This window comes from Ceratotherium simum, chromosome 17 (genome assembly GCF_057802395.1).
Source record: "Ceratotherium simum simum isolate JZ-2026a chromosome 17, ASM5780239v1, whole genome shotgun sequence".
Classification (NCBI taxonomy): domain Eukaryota; kingdom Metazoa; phylum Chordata; class Mammalia; order Perissodactyla; family Rhinocerotidae; genus Ceratotherium; species Ceratotherium simum.
Genome location: NC_141916.1, coordinates 55,021,808 through 55,042,500, shown reverse-complemented (window position 1 = coordinate 55,042,500; position 20,693 = coordinate 55,021,808). Strand labels below are relative to the sequence as shown.

The 20,693-nt window shown below is 42.7% G+C and overlaps 1 protein-coding gene across 1 annotated transcript in view; it reads right to left on the bottom strand.

Moving 5' to 3' along the window:
- ANO2 (anoctamin 2) overlaps window positions 1–20,693 on the bottom strand; it is a 331,112-nt gene that overhangs the window by 129,043 nt on the left and 181,376 nt on the right. The window contains exons 15-16 of the mRNA XM_087441928.1: window positions 18,990–19,001; window positions 18,653–18,763 (exon numbers count right to left, since the gene is read on the bottom strand). Of these exons, the coding sequence (XP_087298054.1) occupies window positions 18,653–18,763; window positions 18,990–19,001 (123 nt within the window). The remainder of the gene's footprint in view (window positions 1–18,652; window positions 18,764–18,989; window positions 19,002–20,693) is intronic.

Below are 20,693 nucleotides of genomic sequence, written 5' to 3'. Positions count from 1 at the left end.
CAAGAAGTTGAAAGAGAGATTAGCGTGATTACAAGTTTTCTCTGAAGATGGGAAGACCTGCATGAAAGCCCAAGACTATAGAGGCTTTGATTCCAGAATGAGGGCCAATTGCTAGGAGCTGATTGCCATGGAGAGGGAGGGCAGGTCGTGCCTGCTGCACGAACTCCTCAGAGATACTAATGGTGTAGTCAGCTCTGCAGAGAGAAAGACACCTGGCACTCAGGACTCTTCTCTGTCAGTGACACAGCACACAGATGATTGAGAACACTTAAGCCTTTTGTAAATAGTTTACCCAGCATTAATAATTACTTGCATCCTCCATTTTCCAAAAGAACAGCTTGCTTTTATAGGTTCTTTTCACATAAACAGTCTTGTTAATGTGGGTTTGGATGTGAGGCCTCAAAGAGAGAAGGCAATGGTTAAACAGGAGCTAGAAGTCTCTTGCCAAATTCTCTTCACATGCACCTTCTGTAACCAAAGATGAAAAGCCTCTGGATGATGTAAGCATCATGTTTCCAAAGAACTATGAGATATTCATATGATGGCTTTACTTATCCGGGCCTGTGGATAAGTGTATGGCACATAGTAGGGCCACGTTAATTATTTGTAGACTGATGGGTAGATGGGATTTTGGATTCCTAGGGCAAATTCTAATCACAAGCAGACAGAGAAATTTAGGAAGCCAGAAGTTATGTTCTTAATAATTCTGTTTGAAGAAAAAAATCAACTGAGGCCCAGAGAATAAAAGTTGCAGGTCTCATAAATGTAGCACACTTCAATTTACTGACCAATTCCTCAACACCTGCTCCTCCCTTGAAAGCCAGTTCCTCATTTGAAATACGGGGAATCCGGGCAAGGCCTGAACATGCTCAAAAATGTGAAACTGCTCCCATTTAGCCATTTGATAGCTTGGAAAAAACGTGCATGTAATGACCACACACTAGACCATGTACATTAGAATGTAGACAAACTAGTTTGGGCTCTTCTCTATGATCTGTAATATTCCCAGGCCTTCCTTTGAATATTCCTTGAAATCAGTTAGCCTAAAAATGTACTTCTTTTTTTTTTTTTTTTTTTAAAGATTTTATTTATTTTATTTTTCCCCCCCAAAGCCCCAGTAGATAGTTGTACGTCATAGCTGAACATTCTTCTAGTTGCTGTATGTGGGACTCGGCCTCAGGATGGACGGAGAAGTGGTGCCTCGATGCGCACCTGGGATCCGAACCCGGGCCACCAGCATTGCAGCGCGCGCACTTAACCACCAAGCCACAGGGCCGGCCCTAAAAATGTACTTCTGACCCAAGCAAAACTGCAGAAACAGGTTCCTTGAGCTAGATAGGCTTTTCAGAGGTGATGTTGTCCAAGTTCCTGCCTCCAAGCATGCCTATGTTGGCCCAAACTAAAGATAAGGTCCTACTAATAGCCCATAGGTAGTTATTTCTTAAATTTAATGAAAATGTCATGCTGAGGGGCAGCCAGACCCTGTTCTAGAAGCAAAAGATACAAGGTCAAACAGAGACCTGCCCTCAAGGAGATTTCATCTTGAGAGAGAGAGAGGAATATCAATTAATGTTTAAAAACATCTAAGGAAAACTCCCTCCTAAAAGCAATATACAGGGTGCTATAGTGGGTTGAATTGTGGATCCCAAAATGATATGTCCAAATCTTAATCCTTGGAACCTGTGAATGTGACTTTATTTGGAAAAAGGTCTTTGCAGATATAAATAAGTTAAAGGTCTCAAGATGAGATCATCCTGGATTTAGTGTAGGGTTCTAAATCCAATGACCAGGGTCCTTATTAGAGACTGGAGAGGGGAAGACACAGACATGGGAGAGGAAGTCACGTGAAGACAGAGGCAGAGACTGGAGTGATGCTGCTACAAGCAGGGAATGCCTGGAACCACCAGAAGCTGGAAGAGGCAAGAAGGATTCTCCCTTAGAGCCTTCAGAGGGAGTATGAAGGCTCTCACCCTGCTGAACCCTTCATTTTGGATTTCTGGCCTCCAGAACCATGAGAAGATAAATTTCTGTTGTTTTATGCCACCCAGTTTGTGCTTATTTATTACAATAGCCCTAGGATATAAATACAAGGGCCAACAGCTAAGTCAGCCTGGGGAGTGATAGATGGCTTCCCAGTAGAGATGATATTAGCCCTAGGTTTTCTAAGACAAGAAGGAGTGCCCTGAATAAAAAGGGGGAAAGCATACTCCCAGCAAAGAGATTTGCATGTACAAAGCTACTGGGGCATGATTCAGTAAGATGTACTCAGAGAACTGCCAGCAGTTTGGAAATGTTTGGCAGAGAGGGTTCATGGGGGAGAGTGGGAGGTGAAGTTGGAGAGGTGGGTCATGTAGGGCCTTGTGGGTAAAGCCAAGAAGCTTGAATATAATCCCAAACACTCTGGAAAGCATTAGAGGATTTTAAGCAAGAGAGTGTCATTATCAGATTTGCATTCTGGGTGGATCCCTCCGACACAGCTGGAAGGGGGCCTGGCAAGGGGTGGGAGACCAGGTAGGGGGTCACTGAAGTAGTCTGGGCAAGATGTGATGAGGGCCCGAACTCAGGAGATGAAGAGGAAGGGGTAAATCCAGGAGACATCGAGCAGGTAGACCCTGTAGACATGGGCTTCTTTAGATGTGGAGGATGAGGAGAAGGGAGCAATTGAGGATGGCTCCAAAGTTTCTAGTTAGACAACAGAGTCTTTCAAAATTGGTGTCATTTAACAAGAATAAAACACATGCATTTATTTTGTCTTGCTTTTTTACTTTTTTTTTTAACCCAAGGATATAGATATTAGATAAACATTCGTGTTTTAAGGTCTCTCTGTGTCTCCAAGTTCTTTAAACATTTCCTTCCACAAAGCAGATGGTCAAGTCATGGTTCCCATTTTGGGAAACCTTGGCAGGTAGTGAAGTGGAACACTAAATCCCTTGACCCTGTGTACCAACATTATAACCAGCATTGTGACAACACATGAATTAAATAGCCAGGAGGAGTCAGCGCAAAGAGGGAAGGTTCGTGGAGCTTCCTGGAAGGAAGATGGAAGATGACACCTGGGGGGCTCTGAGGAATTGGGAACTCCTGGCTTGTTTTTAGAACTGTTGTTACCAAGTCCCCCATGGCGTGACTCACACTGGCAGCCAGCTACCTTCCAGATTTCAAGTTGCCAAACTCCTCTGCTGGATCCAAAACAAGGAAAACTCAAACTGAATCCTTCTTCCACCACCTACCATCCACAATATAGGCTTAAAAAGCCTGGGGGAACAGGGCATTCCCAGTTCTACACTTCCTCCCAGGGCTCAGCTGGCCCAGAGACACTAATCTCATTTTCTTGGGGACGCACCTCAGGCCATCCTTCTGACTGCCAGCTCCCTGCTTCTCCCAGAGAAAGGAGACAGAAGGAGAGATGCTAAAGGCGGAAGAAACAAGATCCAATATCAGGATCTGGCCCAGAGCCTGCTGACTTTGAGTAACCTACCTGCTTCTCTTAGGCCTGCCAAAGTTCTGGCCCATTCTTTTCACTTTCCCACGTGTGGATTATCTGCCACTCTATCAGACCACTCTAGAATGACCTCTGTTTGGCAAAGGCTCAAAGGACACAGAATCATTTTAGCCAAATTCACACTAGTCCCCAATCTCTGCTTATGTGTCCAAGTCACTGAGTCCAAAGGAAGGTCAAGGAGGAACTTCAGATAAGGACTCACTCCACTTTCTGCCATCCAAATGTGGATTAAAGAAGGACAGAGAAAGCAGGCAGGCTGGCTCTGAGACCTCCAGCTGGGTCTGAGGTCATGGCAGGTGGTACACCACGCCCAAGAAACATCAGCCAACCACCAGGCCTGACAAGCTGGGTGTTATTGTCAGCTTTGTTTCCTGCCTGGGCCTCCAGAGAGCTAGAAATAGCCCCAAACAGTCCATTTATGGGACAAAGGCTAAAAACATGGAGAATGGGGTTGTAATACGGTGCTCGCTGTTATCCCTGAGCAGTAGCAGCCATTGTCCTTCTTTCTGCTCCTCCTCTTCCTCTTCTTTCCCTTTATTCTTCTCCTTCTCCTTCCTCCTCCCTCTCCTTCCTCTTATTTTTTCTTTCAAATGAGGTCTACTGATTTTAACTCTGATTAAGCATTTACTTTTTTAGAATTTCAAAGGTGCCCAGTGTAGAATCACAGCATGAACTAGCTAGAAGCCACTATCCTAATTTATATATGATTGGAAAAACAAAGGTAGAGAACAGCACAAAATGAATTCCAAATTCAGAGAGCCCCAATAGATCAGTTTGGGGGCTAATACTGCATTTTCATGATTCATCAAAAGGGTGTGAAGACACACCCTTGGTACTACACGGAGATAAAGTGACTATCGATGGAAAGTTCACAGTCAAATGAAAAATGTACTAAAGTAAAGAAGATCATATTAAAGTATTTATCAAGTGCTCTTCTGTAGATTAATAATGTTTTCCATAGGTCAACACTGTTTGTGTGTGTTGCCGTAAAGCTGAAAAAAAACTGAAAAAAGCTGAAAAAAAAATCAGCATCTCAACAACAAGAAAACCTTTCCCTTTCTCGGATGTCAGAGTGACCCTACTTGCCCTCTAAATTGTTTCCAGAAGTTTAAGTTATCAAAGGAAGTTTCATACTTTTTCGGTTGATCATTCACCAATCAGCACATTTCCTCTTGGAGCTAAAACCTTAGCTCAAGATTTGTCCCACTGATTCCCCTGCCAAAACCTGGCCTTAGTTCGACTGATGAAATATCTTCATTGGAGAAGCACTCATGATCCATCCATTGCCCCAGAATCATTTTTCCACATTAGTAATGGGGTTGAAAGATGGGGACAATTCCAGGATTTGATACAAGTAACCCATCCATTCCCAGGATGTGATATATGGCTCCCTGGCCAGAACTGGACCCCAGAGTTCAAGATAATGACCCACCTGTGCTCCAGAACATCTGCACTCCCCATCACACACACAAGAAGAACAAAGGCCTCCTGCTCACCCGGAAGCGGCACCCAAGTCAATGGGAAAGTTGTAGGACATGAATTAAGTGACCTGACCCAGCCTCACTCACGGTGAATGACTGAGCAGCAGCAAGAGAGGCAATAATGCTGCCTCTACACACTAGTCAAAGGCTGTCAAAGGCTGTATCTATGTAGTTCCTTTACCAAGCACAAAAGCATATGCAATTAGGAACCCGGTAACTGAATAAAGAGCTTCCAGTAATCTCTCCTACAAATATAACCCTCCTGAAATTACCCAAACCTTCCTCCTCCTGAAATAAGAAGGACAAGTATGTTCATCATATGTTCAACCACAGGGTAAGGACTAAGAAAACTGTCATACATTCATATTATGTATTAATCCAAATAATCCAAAATTCAGGGAAAGAAATTGTAAGTACAGTGTGTTCATAATATGTTAACTACAGGGTAAGGGCTAAGAAAACCATCATATGTCCATATGATGAAATATTATGCAATTATAGAAATGATGCTCACAAATGAAATTTTATAAGATTGGGAACTTCTTACGCTCTAAGACTAAAAAAAATCACGATACAAAATTAAATATATAGTATGATTTTTTTCAGCTATGTGACAATATACATTAAAAAGCGGTTTACAACAGTTTTTCTGGAACATAAAATAATGGATGAGTTGTTTTTCTTCTTTATACTTTACTTCCCTTTTTGGATTTTGTACATTTAGCATGTATTACTTTTATATACCAAAAAAATAAAGTTAGCTAATTTGACTCAGCCATGGTTTTAGGGGGCTGGTGATGAAGACACTGAAGGAGGATGTGCTGAGCTGGAAGGTGGCCAGACATCCCCAGAGTTATTGTGATAATTGCTGCCCCCCATCCTGATACTCCAAGCACTGGAGGTGGAAGGGTCCAGAGTGGCCCCAGCTCCACCCAGGGCCCTGTGGTCCAAACTCTCTTGTTGTGAGCAAGCTCTGTTATGACTCACTATACGCCCCTGGGCTGGTCACTTCCCTTAAAATAATCCAGCTGGCAAAGAGCTCACAGTGGTGTTGGGAGGATTAATTCATTGATGTTTATAGACAAGCTCCCTGAGATTCTTAGAAGGGAGTCGCTCCATGTTTAGTAGTGCGAATATTCAGCTAAGTACATTTCCAGGGCAAACTTCCTGCTGCAAATTCTCTAAACTCAATGCAGATGCCCACATTCAGAATACAATTTATGTAAGTTGGCTGGTAGACTGTGCACCATTATAATAAAAATGAATTGGATGTCAAATGTCTACAGCCAACTGAACACCACCACATCTGGCCTTCCTGGGAATCATGAGGCTGGGTCCAACAAGCCCAGAGGTGGGCACACTTCAAGCCATTAACGAGCAGGACAGCTTGGCCCTGGGGGGGCATTAACCCTTCCAAGGTTATGTGTATCTCCCACCACAGTGATGTAAACAATCCAAAGTTTCCACGGAAATCAGCACAGGCCCCCCGGCCCTAGATGAGGCATAAAGAAAATCATGGTGCAGAAAAGCGTGGATGTGGTATCAGAATGCTGGGCAAGCTTCAGTATTTTTGAAGAAAAGCACAGCAGCAGCTCCCCAGATAAGGAATTGACTTTGGACAATCTGGAGATGGAGAACAACTCGTGCAATGAGATGCCCTTTTGCAAAGGCCAGCACTTAATTCAGGCTGTGCTGCAGCCAGCTTCTGACAGAGGGAAGTAACAACATGAGGAATATGTGGGAACTGCGCAGAGGCCTCAGGCACTCCTCAAGGCTTGGGACACTGTTTTTCCTTCTCCATCTCCCATTAGTTGGAAGACAAGCCAGTGCTCATTTGTCAGAAAAAATGGAACGTCCAAGTTAGTGCAGAAGATATGGAATTGCATTTCAGAAGTTCTCTTCTAACCATACCTCAGGAATTTCAGCTGAAAGCTGAGAGAACAGAAATAAGAAAGACCCAAAGGGAGTTGGTTTTGGACATCTTCTTTCAAAGAGTTTGATTTACAGAGATTACAGGTATAGAAGGCTAATTAAATCATGGATTGCCTTCCTCCCTGCATCACTCTGCGCCAGTCCCCTAAAAGTGAAGGCGGTGTAAGACACTTAAGTAAATTAACATGCTCTGCTCACCTCTCCCATGAAAGGACCACTTCCTTTTGCCTTGGGGTTGGCACCTCCACCGATTCCATTTCAGTGTATATTTCACCTTGAACTTCAGATCTTGCCTGCTTGGGATAGCAGGACATCATTCTCATAGCCTATGAACATTAAATACACCTATTGATCTGATCTTAGATGTTCAAAAAAAACAAATATGGATCACCGTGTTCCTGGACATATTATGGATTAAGTTGGCTATTAAAAGACCCCAACTCAAAAGTGGCAACCAAGGGACATGGCGACTGGCATGAGTTTTACTCTAGACTTTGTACACAATTAGCCATGAAAATCTCACTTGGTCTGCCCCATCTGAAAGAACAGGGGACTGCATGGACATAAGTCTTTCCAGGAAGGTTGGGAGAATAAATGGCACAACCACTAAAAGCACGGGGAGTCCTGGGGGATGGGGGGCAAGGTTAGCATGGATTCAGATTGCTATTTCCAGCAAATAGAATGCTGACATTTGCTTTCAGTGAACAGATAAAAGCCAACGTGTCTAAATGGCAATAACTTGAGAGAGAGAAAGAACACAGCATGCTCCAGATTCTGAAACTTATTCTTCAAACCGTAAGGAAACCTATCTCACTGAAACAGAGCAAAAACCAAACCTTGGCAAGACTAAAGAACGGAGGCACAGACAAAAGGGTATATTTAAGATGTGGGGTTTCCTCAATGACCCCAGTGATCAAGGCAGGAGATCTAAGGTCCTCCTACCACTGAATAAAAGAAGAACAAAAGGCACAGGAACTGCCCAAGAGACTTCAGAACAGGGGTGGACAAGGGTGCAGAGCATGTTCTCCCTCCTATCACCTATCCTTTCCCCAAATTCCTTAGAAATTCCCAGAGTCTGCTTTGGGGAATGACAAACCCAACACAGTCATGTAGTAGAAAGAGCTGTGAAATCAGAAGCGGAAGACGTGATTACGTCAGGTGAAGGGTTACGACTAGTGCCAGTCCTTTTCCTGTTTCCTCTCAGATCTGCCTTTTCTTTGCACTAATATGTAATGTAGGGAAAGTGATCCCTGAAGACACATTTCCCATACTTCCTTGCCACTGGTTCTTAGATTCAGCCAATGGGAGGGACTGGTGGAAGATTGGCAGGTGGGTGGAGAGGAGAATCCAGGGTATTTCTCCCCTCTTTCTAGCTGCTTCATGCAGTGACAGCAACTCCTCCATATTTCCAGCACCTGCTGGCCTGCCCTTCCCTTGGTAGCCCCATCTCCTATCATGGAGTGTCCACCATCGTTCCAGTTCCCACCAGATGGCCCTAGGCTCTGGTAACACCACCTCCTATCTTTGTTCCCCAGCCTCCTGCTGCTGCTTATCTCTGGGCTGCTTCACCACCCATGTTTAGCTTGTCAGCTCTTCTGACACCTTTCTAATTAACTTTCCTTCTATGGATTCCACCTACTGAACTCCTGGGCTTCTGATTTTCTGACTAGATCTTGACTGACACACTTGAAGACTTAGGACCCCAATACTCTTGGTGTCTACCCTAAATTTCCATGGGACTTACCATATAGTATAGAAGTCTAACTTCCAATTGCCAGCATCTCTACCTCTGCCTGAAGACTTTTTTTTTTTCTGGTGGACTGAGCCTTCTTCTCTGCGCATGCATGTTTGAGGCAGGCCAGAAGTGCAGGAGAATTAACACACACACACACACACACACACACACGCATACTCTTGGAGCCTCTCTCAAGGTGACTGATGGGAGCTAGTGTATACCCAGTTCTCTCACCCCTCAGGCAGTAAAGCTGTAAAATGCTTGTTCCAGACCAGCTCCAGGACTGCTCCGTGGAATGAAGTTCCAGTAGCCCACAGTGCTAATGCGACTGACAACGCGCCCTTTATTGGCTGCCTTCCCTTCTCCATCTCACTTTCCCACTCCACTGCTGGGGTTTCCACCTCCCAAGTAAATTCTGCACTTGAATAATTGGCTCCAGGTCTGCATGTGGGGGAAGCTAAATGGGAAAGAACCCTTTTTTCTTTTCCTCCTAGTTCTTTATTCTTTGTGAAAGTTAAGAAAGTAATGTCCGGGAGAACACAGGGTCCACTCCATGGTGGGGCTGCAGATGCTCTGGGTGAGAAGCCCCTGCTCACCAGCTGGAGAGTAGCCGAGCAGCCTGTGGGAGTGGATGGAGAGGGAGGTTCCTGCAACCTCCTCCAGCTTGGGTAATGATTGTTAGAAGGGCATAGACTTGAGGCCTCTGTTTCCTCGGTCCATGAAAGAGCAATCCCACCAGTTTTTCTTGAAAGCTCCTTTTGACCATCATGTCAAAAGAATCACGGGGAGCCAGAACACCTTTTGACCCTGGAGGAATTTTTTAAACCAACACTTTTGATTTTCTGGCACATGAAGGGAAAGAGAGCAAAGGAACTTGAAGGGCTTGTGTGTGCTTCCAGTGAATTCTATGGAAGTGAAATAATGACGTTGGCCCAGACAGCAAAAGACAAATTTAATTTACGTGCTTCAGGCCATATATGGAAAAATCATTTAGACCAAAAAAAGACTAGTTCAAACGGCAAGTCAATAGTGGCAATCACACATCCCAGCGGTATGTGCTGGCCCCTATTAACGACTCTGCTGTTCCAACATTCCCAGTCATTGCACATATTTGGGCCTTGTGTTTTCCATGAGGGACTGGTCTGAAATACCATCCTGAATTTGCCCAGCCTTAGCTCTGAGGCTAGATCCACTGCTTCTCCTCCCCCACTGCGCTCTCATTTCACGGGCTGCCCATCTCTCCTATCTTTTCCTCCATAACCCAGGCCTCAGGGCTCTCCTTATTTGTAACTTCTTAATTTAGACCCAGGCCAGTGGAAATGTATACAATGAGCAGAGGAGAAGGTCTTATTTTAGCCAGAACTTCTGATGCTGAGAATAGGCTGTCAGTTGAAGAGGGCCAGAGCCCCCCATCTGATGGCCTGAGCCACCCGAGGAGGCTCTCCTTGGGATGAATAAGTCACATGCTCCACAAAGGGAGATGTTTATGGACACATTCTATGCTTCTCTAGCATCCTTCTCTAGGAAGTCCAAGCCACCCTGGAGACTGTAAGTAAAGCAAACCTTCTAGAAATAAGTTATCAAGTCTATTTTTTAAATACTAAGGATTTAAAAGGATGTCCATAATCAGAAACCCTCAGTCCCCTCCTAACACACATACATATACACACATATGTATATATACACACATGCAGAGAGATAGAGAGACAGAGACAGAGAGATAGAAAGAGAGAGATAGAAATAGTCAAAGACAGAGAGAGAATATCCTGGGGCAGATCTACTTGACAGCCCAAGAAATGAGTCAGTGGGAGGCACAAGAGCAAATGTAGAAGAAGCCAGCCCACATGGCACTTTCCTGGCACACACTTTGCCATCTCCAAATAAACTCCCGCAACTTTGAAACCCACTATCTATCTTTGTAAACTTTTCTGCTCTTGGCTATCTGCTTTACTCTCACATCTCTGGAGAACTTAGGAAGGTTTTTATGCAGCAGTTCCCAAACTTTCTCGGTCCACGGTACCCTTAATGTCTCAGTAATGTCCACATAATTCCCCTAGACTAAAAGAAATACTTAATAGGTCCATTTGTTGGCTAGTTAAGTCTAAATAACTTAATAAGTATTTATGTCCTAACAACTGAGTGGCCATTTGGGAAAAACATACATATAAATCGAAAGAAAAAATAGTATTTTATTTCATTCTCAACCCTAATTTCTTAATAAAAGACGTGTTCATCTGTTGGACACTCTCCAACTTCTCCAACCTCAGAATCAGGTTGGACACGTGCACTCTCCCCGCCTGCTCCACAGTCAGAGCTTGTGCAGAACCTGTACCACAACCACGGGAAACCCAGCTTCACTGAGACACGATGACGCTGAAAGGGGTATCAAGCCATCTCACGTTGACACTGCTGAGGTGGCACTGCATGTGGTGCTGACAGATGTGTGGACCCAGGTTCAAGCCTCACCTGAGCTCTTCACTGCAGGAATATTCGGCAAATTAAGTCCTTTCTGTTCTCTGTGTTTCCCTTTGCCAATGAGGAAACCTCGTAATCCCTAAGAAGAGTCCAAGAGAATTATTTAGAAGCATTATTTTTTTTTTTGACTCTCAAATAGTCATTAAGTCATTTACTGACTTCAAAAGAGGGGCTGAGGGCACTTTACTCTGTTCCACAGAACATTCTGATAAACCACCGAGGGCCTCTGTGGAAAGCCTGGGCCATATCCCCCTGGTCTAGAGCGAGAGCCAGACAGAACCCATCCACCCCTGCTCCAGGCCTCCCTTCTCCCCCGCACTCTGACAGTTCTGAGCTTCCTGTTGCTGGTGTCCCAGCCTCCTCCTTGTCAAAGGCCCTACAATTATGCATAATTTATGTCTGTTTGTTGTGCTTGCCAGAGGCATCTGTCGTAAATGTTTCAATACTTTAACTTTAGATGAGTTTTCTTTTGAAATAATTGTCCCCAGGGTGGTGCGCTGAACAGTAAATTAACACCCATCTATCACGGGCCTCCTCTTGGCACATGTTCTAGCTTCAATGGTCCACATAAAACATTCATTAAATGTGGCACCGCAGGCAGCGCCAGGCCGTGATGGGAGGCCAGGTGCCTGCACCCACGCTGGATAAACATCTGGGTGACAAGTCCCATGAGGTAAACTCCTGGGACTGGTTAAACAGGATTTTGTTTTCAAGTCCTTTTAGTGATATGTTTTATAGAAGAAGATTCTTTTTAGACTGACTCATGCCATTTCTCCAGCTTGCTACACGCTCTTTGTTCCTCGATGCAAAAGAATGTTTTTCCCTCCTCTTTGAGGCCTTCAGTTATCTGATCTCACCTGTGTCACTGCAATGACACCATCACACACACACTAACCTGCACTTTCACGTGTGCTCACACCATTAGCCCACACCCCTTCACTCACAGAAACATTCTCAATAGCTCAGGAACAGCCTGAACAACTGATTGTTCACATATCCATTCATTAAGTCACTGGTCAGCATTCTTGTGCTTTTCGCCAAACTTTTATTTCTATTCTCCAATAGCCTCTCAACTCCCCAAAGCAAGGACCTGGCTTAAGTGATCTGTGCCTTGTAGGTCCTGAAGTTATGCTGACTTATTGACGGGACTTTTGTGCCAGTCCTTTGCCACTTGCTCTCAGATCTACTCTCTGCCATTCCGTTTCTCTATCTGGTGTTGCAGGATACTAACCCCTGGAAACAATATTTCCCAGAAAAACTTATCAACAGCACTTTGGTTAGATTTGGCCAATGGGGGCACAGATATTCGACTGTAGGGCAGGAGGGGGAAATTCAGGGTATTTCTCCTCCAATGGCATCTCCAGAAATGGCTGCACCTCCTGCAGGGTTCCAGCACCCACTGGTGGTCCCACTTCCCCCTGGGTTCTAGTAACACCACCTCCCTCCTTGTCCTTCCAGTCCTAAGAGTGGTAGCAACTCCCCGCTGTTGCTGATCATCCCGTGTGCCTCAATTTCCCCAGTTCTAACACCTTTATAACTACTTCCTCGTATTATTTTTCCTTTATCGAACTACGTGAGCTTTATTTTCTGACTATACCCTGAATAATACAAAGTTTATTGAAAGAAAGGGAGGCATGGGTTGGAATTAGGAAAGGCAGAGTGAAAGGACAGAGGAATGAGAGGCAGAGATCAGGACTGCTCCCCAACCCTGCCATCGACAAGCACCTTGCCATCTGTACTCAACTTAGAGCTTTATCATCCTGTACAAACAAAGAAAAGTCCTGCCCTGGAGGGAAATTTGAGAAGACCTCCAAATCTGTCCAGGACAGACTATTCCAGAAAAGATTCAAACTGATTTAGGGAGAAAAAAAATGAGCCTATTCTTTTATTAAAAGTTCCAGACTCTATATTCTTCATTGGAAACACAATATATATTTGTGCTTATATTCCTGAATTCTCCCTACTGTCTGTTGAACCTCTTGCTACAAACTGAGCTAATTCTACTCACTGTTGTCCTCAGTGGATATAGAGCATCACCCTACCACAATTTACACAAAACCACCAAAGAAAATGTCGGGTAGCAAATTTGTCTCATACCCATCTGTCCAATGAATACCACAGTCCTTCCTGCCTTTAGTATAGGAAAGAGAACCCAGCGTGACTTTTTAGGAGTATTGGAGGATCTGTTGGGGGAAAGCGTTTGAGAGAAAGAGGAACATAGTGGTCAAGAGCGTTGCTCTCAAGTTAGACCACCTGGCTCATACTCCAGCTCTGCCACATATTAGCATTGAGCAAGTTACTCATTTCTCTAAGCCTCAGTTTTCCCATCTATGAATTGGAGGTAATAATGGTCTCGAGACTTAAATGAAATAAAGCCTTGAATATAGTGAGCTCTCCATAAATGCTTCCTATAATTTTATCGTTATTACCATCCTCAAGAAGCCCGCGTCCTTGAAGATCATAAGAGTAGATATAAGAATAGCCAAATTACCACCATCTGCCCCACAAAGTTGTGGGCTAATGACCAACATCATCTCTCACATCGGCAAAGAAAATCACAGACTCTCAGAACCGCAGAGGCTGTAATCCAATCTTCCCATTGACAGCTGAAGCAGAAGAGATCCAGAGAAGGGCTCAGCTACCTGATGAAAGCACCATGAACCTGCCAAACTTTGGGGCCATTGCCCCTCCCCAATGTGCACATGTAGTTATCACCTCATTACAGTAGAGAACATTTCATTTCAGATCAGCATCATGTTGATGTGGTGAATTGTTCTCCAGGAAGCTTTAAAGACAGAGTTAAAAAGCAATGGGCCACAGTTGGCAACATGCTTAATGGTGTAAGGCTAATTTTTTTCTCCTAAGATAAAGAACAATACAAGGAAGTCTGTTCTCATCACTTCTATTCAATATTGTACAAGAGACTCTAGTCAGAGCAATTAGACAAAAAAAAAAAGAGAGAGAGAAATAAAATGCATCCAGATCAAGAAAGGAAGAAGTAAAACTATCTCTAGTCACAAATGGCATGATCTTGTAAATAGAAAATCTTAAGGAATCCACTAAAAACTATTAGAATTAATAAATTAGTTCAGCAAAGTTGTGGGATACAAAATCAATATACAAAAATCAATTGTATGTCTATCTACTAGCAATGAACAATCCAAAATTGAAATTAAGAAAAGAATTACACTTGCAATAGTGTCAAAAAGAATAAAATAATTATAAACAAATTTAAAAAAAGATATTCAAGACCTGCACACTAAAAATATAAAACATTGTTGAAAGAAATTAAAGAAGATCTAAATAAATAGAAAGATATATTATGTTCACAGATCAGAAGATTTAATATTGTTAAGATGGCAATACTTTTTTTTGTGTGTGTGTGAGGAAGATCAGCCCTGAGCTAACATCCATGCCAATCCTCCTCTTTTTGCTGAGGAAGACCGGCTCTGAGCTAACATCTATTGCCAATCCTCCTCCTTTTTTTCCCCAAAGCCCCAGTAGATAGTTGTACGTCATAGCTGCACATCTTTCTAGTTGCTGTATGTGGGACACAGCCTCAGCATGGCCGGAGAAGCGGTGGGTCGGTGCGTGCCCGGATCCGAACCCGGGCCGCCAGTAGTGGAGCGCACGCACTTAACCGCTAAGCCACGGGGCCGGCCCAATACTTTCTGAATCAATCTACAAATTTAACTCAATCCCTATCAAAATCCCAGCTTGCTTTTTTTACAGAAATTGACAAGCGGATCAGGAAATTTATACAGAAATGCAAGACACCAAGAACTGTCAAAACAATTTTGAAAAAGAAGCACATTCCCAATTTCACATTCCCAATTTCAAAACTTACTACACAGGTGGGTGCGGTAATCAAGACAACGTGGTATTGGCATGAAGATAGAGATATAAATTAACGGAATAGAATTGAGTGTCTAGAAACAAACTCTTACATTTATGGTCAATTGATTTTCATAACGGTCTCAAGATAATTCAATGGGAAAAATAGTCTTTTCAACAAATGGTGCCAGCACAACTGAATATGCTCATGCAAAAAAATGAATTTGACTTTTACTTACATCATACACAAAAATTAACTAATAGACCTAAATGTGAGAACTAACGCTATAAAATTCTTAGAAGGAAACCTATGAGTATATCTCTATCACACTGGGTTAGGCAATGGTTTCTTAGATATGATACAAAAGCACAAGTAACAAAACAAAAAACAGAAAAATTGAACTACGCCAAAAACTTTCGTGCTTCAAATTGTACCATCAATTAAATGAAAAGACAATCCACAGGATAGAAGAAAATATTTGCAAATCATTTTATCTGATAAGGGATTGGTGTCCAGATTATGTAAATAAATCTTACAACACAATAATAAAAAGACCATTAACCCGATCTTAAAAATGGGCAAAGGATTTGAACAGACATTTTTCCAAAGAAGACATACAAATGGCCAATAAGCACATGAAAATATGTTGAACATCATTAGTCATTAAGGCAATTCTAATTAAAATTCCAATTAAATACCACTTCATACAACTAGGATGGATAAAATAAGAAAGATAGATAATAACAAGTGTTGGTGAGGATGTGGAAAAATTGGAGTTCTCATAGATTGCTGGTTGGAATGTAAAATGGTGCAGTCACTCTGGAAAATAGTATAGCAGTTCTTCAAAATGTTAAACATACAGTTATCATATGACCCAATAATTCCACTCTTAGGTATATATCCAAGAGAAATGAAAACATACTTCCACACAAAAACTTGTACACAAATGTTCAGAGCAGCATTATTCATAATAGTCAAAAAGTGGAAGCCATTCAAATGTCCATCAACTGATGAATGGATAAATAAAATAAGGTATATCCCCAAAATGGGACATTATTTGGCAATAAAAAAGAATGAAGTACTGACATAGCTACGACATGGATGAATCATAAAACATTTTGCTAAGTGAAGAAAGCTAAAGGCCACATTTTACATGATTTATTTACATGAAAGTCTAGAATAGGCAAATCTATAGAGACAGAAAGTAAATTAGTTGCTTCCCAGAGCTTGGTAACTATTGGGTATAGAGTTTTTTGGGGGAGTGAAAAAAAATATTTTAAACTTAGATTGTGAGGAAGGTTTCACAAATCCGTGAATATATTAAAATTCACTGAATTGTATACTCGAATTTTGTGGTATGAGAATTAAATCTCAATAAAGATGTTAAAAAATGGACATGATATCTGTTAAATTAAAAAAAAAAAAAATCAGTGGGCCTTGGGGATCAGGCAGAGCTGAGTTTGATTACCAGCTCCCTACAACTAGCTATGAGGGCTTTAGCAAGTTCCTATACCACTCTGGGCCTCAATAAATGGTAACTTTTTTCACTCAAAAGGAAAGAAAGTAAGGAGAGATGGGGATATGCAGCCTCAGGGTTACAATGATGGCAGAGCCAAGGTGATCCTCTGGGAGGAAAGAAGCATATCCAAGACCCTCAGCTAGACTTAGATTCTTATTCCCTGTCTATTCCTCAAAAGAAAGTGCCTCTCCTAAATACGCCACACATGATGGTGCCCCCAAAGCCATGTCATGCAGTGGGTATTGACCTCAACTCCTCCTGCAGGCAAGCGCGGCATCCCTCCCATCAGAGAGCAACATGTGCTCCTCCTTTCGTCTCCCACCTTTGGCGACATTTACAGAAGAACAGAAGCATCCACAATATTAACAACCAAGTGAACACAAGAAGGATGCTGACAATCAAATTTCGGGCCATTTTTATCTTGCACTGCTCATTTGGGAAGGTCATTTTTCCCCAATTGCCCATAAGGCATTAGATGTTTTGAGCTTTGCATTCTCAACAGTGTAATGAAATAGATGTTGAATGTTAAAACATAAACATATGTATCATTCATAATGCATTCAGATGTTTTTCAATTATTCATGGTTCCTGAAAGTTATCTGACCTATCATGCATATATATGCAAGCAATGTTTATATTAGAACCACAGCCTCAATATATGCAATTCCAGCTCCTTGGCATTCCCGTCTAAGGAATTAAAATTAAATGAGTCAGTGGTCAATAAAAGTTACATGTGATTTCCATAAAATCATCCGTTGTATATTGCTCTGGGGTGGAGAAAGAAGGTTGCATGGAGTTGCCGAAGCTGACAGAACACAGAATGCTTGCTCTCTGATGAGGGTGGTGGTGATGATTAGTCTTTCCTAAGAATGAATGCATTATTTCCCTGAATAATTTGTGGTCTTGGATTTGAATTTTCATCTAGGAAAAAAATAACTCAGAGGGCCACGCTCTTTCTCTTCTAAGTCCTGTTTTCTTAAAAAAAAAAGCCAGTGTTCTGGGCTCAAAAACACCACATTCTTCTGTTTTGGTGCTTGAATAAATTTACATGTTAACATGAATGGTTCCAACTTAAAGAATGTAAAATTAAATGAAATTTGAATTCAAATCCAAGATGGAGAAAAGACACATGTAAAAACAACAGATTTTCAATCCTGTTGATTTTTTTTCAGGAACCAGATTAGGAAAGACACAAACACAAACACACACATACACTCTCTTGGTTTCAAAGAAGGGTGGCACTCAGAGGAGACAGGCACTGCCAAAGAGAAGCCCACCACGTACCCCCACTCACACACACTGAGGATTTACAGATCACAGCACAGATTCTGAAGCTCTATTTCAATGTCTGAATGTCAACATAAAACTCAGAAATACGACTCAGAAGACATGTTCACCATCACGTTCCTACTTTTAGAGGCCCACCCAGATAAGGTGAAATGTAAGGGACATTGTATGGGGATCTCAAGCAAATGCAGGCATGGATTTGTCTCTGCCAGCCCTAAGAACCATATCTTGCTTTATCCTTTGGGTGACTTCCCCGTTGCTCTTGAAGGGCAGTATCGCATAGATGTTAGGTGCACAGACTGTCAGAGATGGATCTGGGTTAGAATCCCAGACCTACCCACCATTTATTGGCTGGGTGACCTCTGACAAATGACTTAATCTGTGGACATAAATTTTTTCATTAGTTGTCACTTATATAACAATAGTGCCAGCCTCATATATTTGTTGTGAGAATAAAATAATATAATGCATTTAGAACAGTGCCTCGCCCAGAGCAAGCATTCCATAAGGGTTAGTTGTCATTTTGCGGGTGTGGCACACCACACCACACCACTGCGGGTGGTGGTTATTATTATTAGATATTTAGGTAATGGAATCCAGAGGAACCAGGCCTGAAACTGTTTCTTTCTTCTCCAATCTGCTCTCCCATTTTGTCCAGACCCTACCACCCAGGAAAGAGACACAAATCAAGCCACGGCAAAAGCCTGCTACCCGTGAGCTCTGACTGCGGGACAGTGAGAGATGTCATGCTCTCATTCCATCCTGACCCACTCCTGTCAACCGCTTCTCACAACCTGGTCTCTGCCCACGAAGGCATTTCAAATGAAATGACAACAGGATCTTATGAAATAAAGAGGACGGTGAGCGACAAGCACCAGCATCTTACCTCATCTTCATTCTCAGTCATCTTCGTTCCCAATTTCTGGACAACTGACTTGTCACTGTCCTTTAGCATTTTCTCTCGAACTTTGGCTTCATACTCAGGCCGGGAGTGCTCCTAAAACCCAAGAGTCAAAGAGTGGTTAGTAAATAGGCAGAAGAGCGACTGTGGCCTGGGGGTCATGACCAGACACCATAAGTACAGTGAAGTCAGGACTTAGGATCGGATGCTATTGGATGTGAACTGCCACACCACACACAATCACAAGGAGTCTAGACCAGGAACACAATCTAGGGGAGAGAGGGGAAACACTCAACACTTGTTACCACACTGAAAACCAAACCTGGGCACGTTCCTGGGGATGGCGCCAGTGTTGAGAAAGGAGAGAGCACACGTTAACTGGGCAGCTGATACAAAGAGAAGCCACATGCTTTGCACAGCGTTTGACCAAAGGCAGAGGGATGCATCTGGTCATACCGCCAACTACCCTCAGACCTCACTTGAAGTTTCAATGAGCCAAATCCCAGCTGGAGAAACAGATGTGCCCAACAGCTGGGAGTTAGAGCAATGACAAAACTTCTTCCCTACTCCTTTATTCTGCAAGATAAAATGGCGACCGATAAACATCAAAGTTAAAGGTGGCCATAGGGAATCTTAACACTCACTTGCCTGGACCTCTTTCCCATACAGCCTAGGTGAATAACTTATTGGCAAGTACACTAATGTTCAAAGGTCATCACTGGGCCATTCAGAAATACAAACCTGAATAGTGAGTCACCAGGCATGAAAAAGAGCACCCAACTAATCAAGAAGACCATGGTCAAATCAATGCAGATGCTGACCAGGAAGATGAATGACTTACTTCAAAGAGAATTTAACAGTGTACACCTGGCCTCATTGGCAAGTCTTCCCTGCAGCTTCCAAGGACAAATATCTACAGATGTAGGGACTTCATGTTCCTACATCATTTACTGATAACTCCTATGCAGGGATTCAGGTGCTGGCTCACAATGGACTCAGGCAACACACATTTCCTAATTGCTGCTCATAAGTCCCAGATTCCAAAAGGCAACAAGCTAGGCTCCTGACCTGTCTGGGGCTTTCCCAAGACATGCCACGATGTTGGAGAGAAGAAACCACGCACTTTACTAATAAACACAACCAATACAACAGGACGTGATGCTATTCAAGTGCTTTTAAGGCCCTCCATCATCACCCAATTTCCAAGGATGCATCAGTCCCACCCCTTCCAGGAGGCCTTCTGACTGCTGCAACCTACCTGGTGGGGTGTCCTCTCTCTCGGATATCCTAGAGTTTTATAGCTTATACCACACATAGCTCCTGATTATGTATTTTTCTTTTATTATTTCCTAGCTGTTTTGCATGTGACAGTCTTTTTATCCTAATACAAAGATTTGCTACCTGGTCTGTATTATTTTGTGTTTCTTGCAGTAATCAGCACCATATGGAGCATCCAGAAATCTTTACATGCTTGTGAAGTTCACTTGATTTTGTCTCTCACCTTCATCCATTCTCCAATACAGCATTTCCTAGTACGTGTGCCAAGAGAGTTTTAGCTAAAAAAGGATTCCAGGGTCTAAAAGATTGGAAAATATCACACAATCTATCACCTGAGAGTCAGAATGAGCATATTAAAAGCTCTGAAAAGTTCTACGAGAAAGACATTTGCTTAATTTTCTTAACTCATTATTTCCCACACAACTCCTTTTGCCTCCAACAATTAATGTCCTGCAGGAATACTTTGAGAAATGTGGTTTGACGTTTTCCTCCATGGCCTCTGAAATTTGGTTGTGTTCCTTCTATATTATTCCAATGAAAGATTTTAATTCAAAAACAACAACAGTATCTTTTTGGTGAGTACCGTAATGTGGGTTCTAAAACCCTTCAAGCTGGAGGAGCTTCTACCCTTTCATATCCTGCCAAGGGGCTGAGGAACCTTCCCAACCGAGTGGCAGGGAGATCTCTTGGAGTGCTCCTGAACCCCCCTGGCTTTCCAGAGACATGCTATGGAGTGTCTCCACATCCC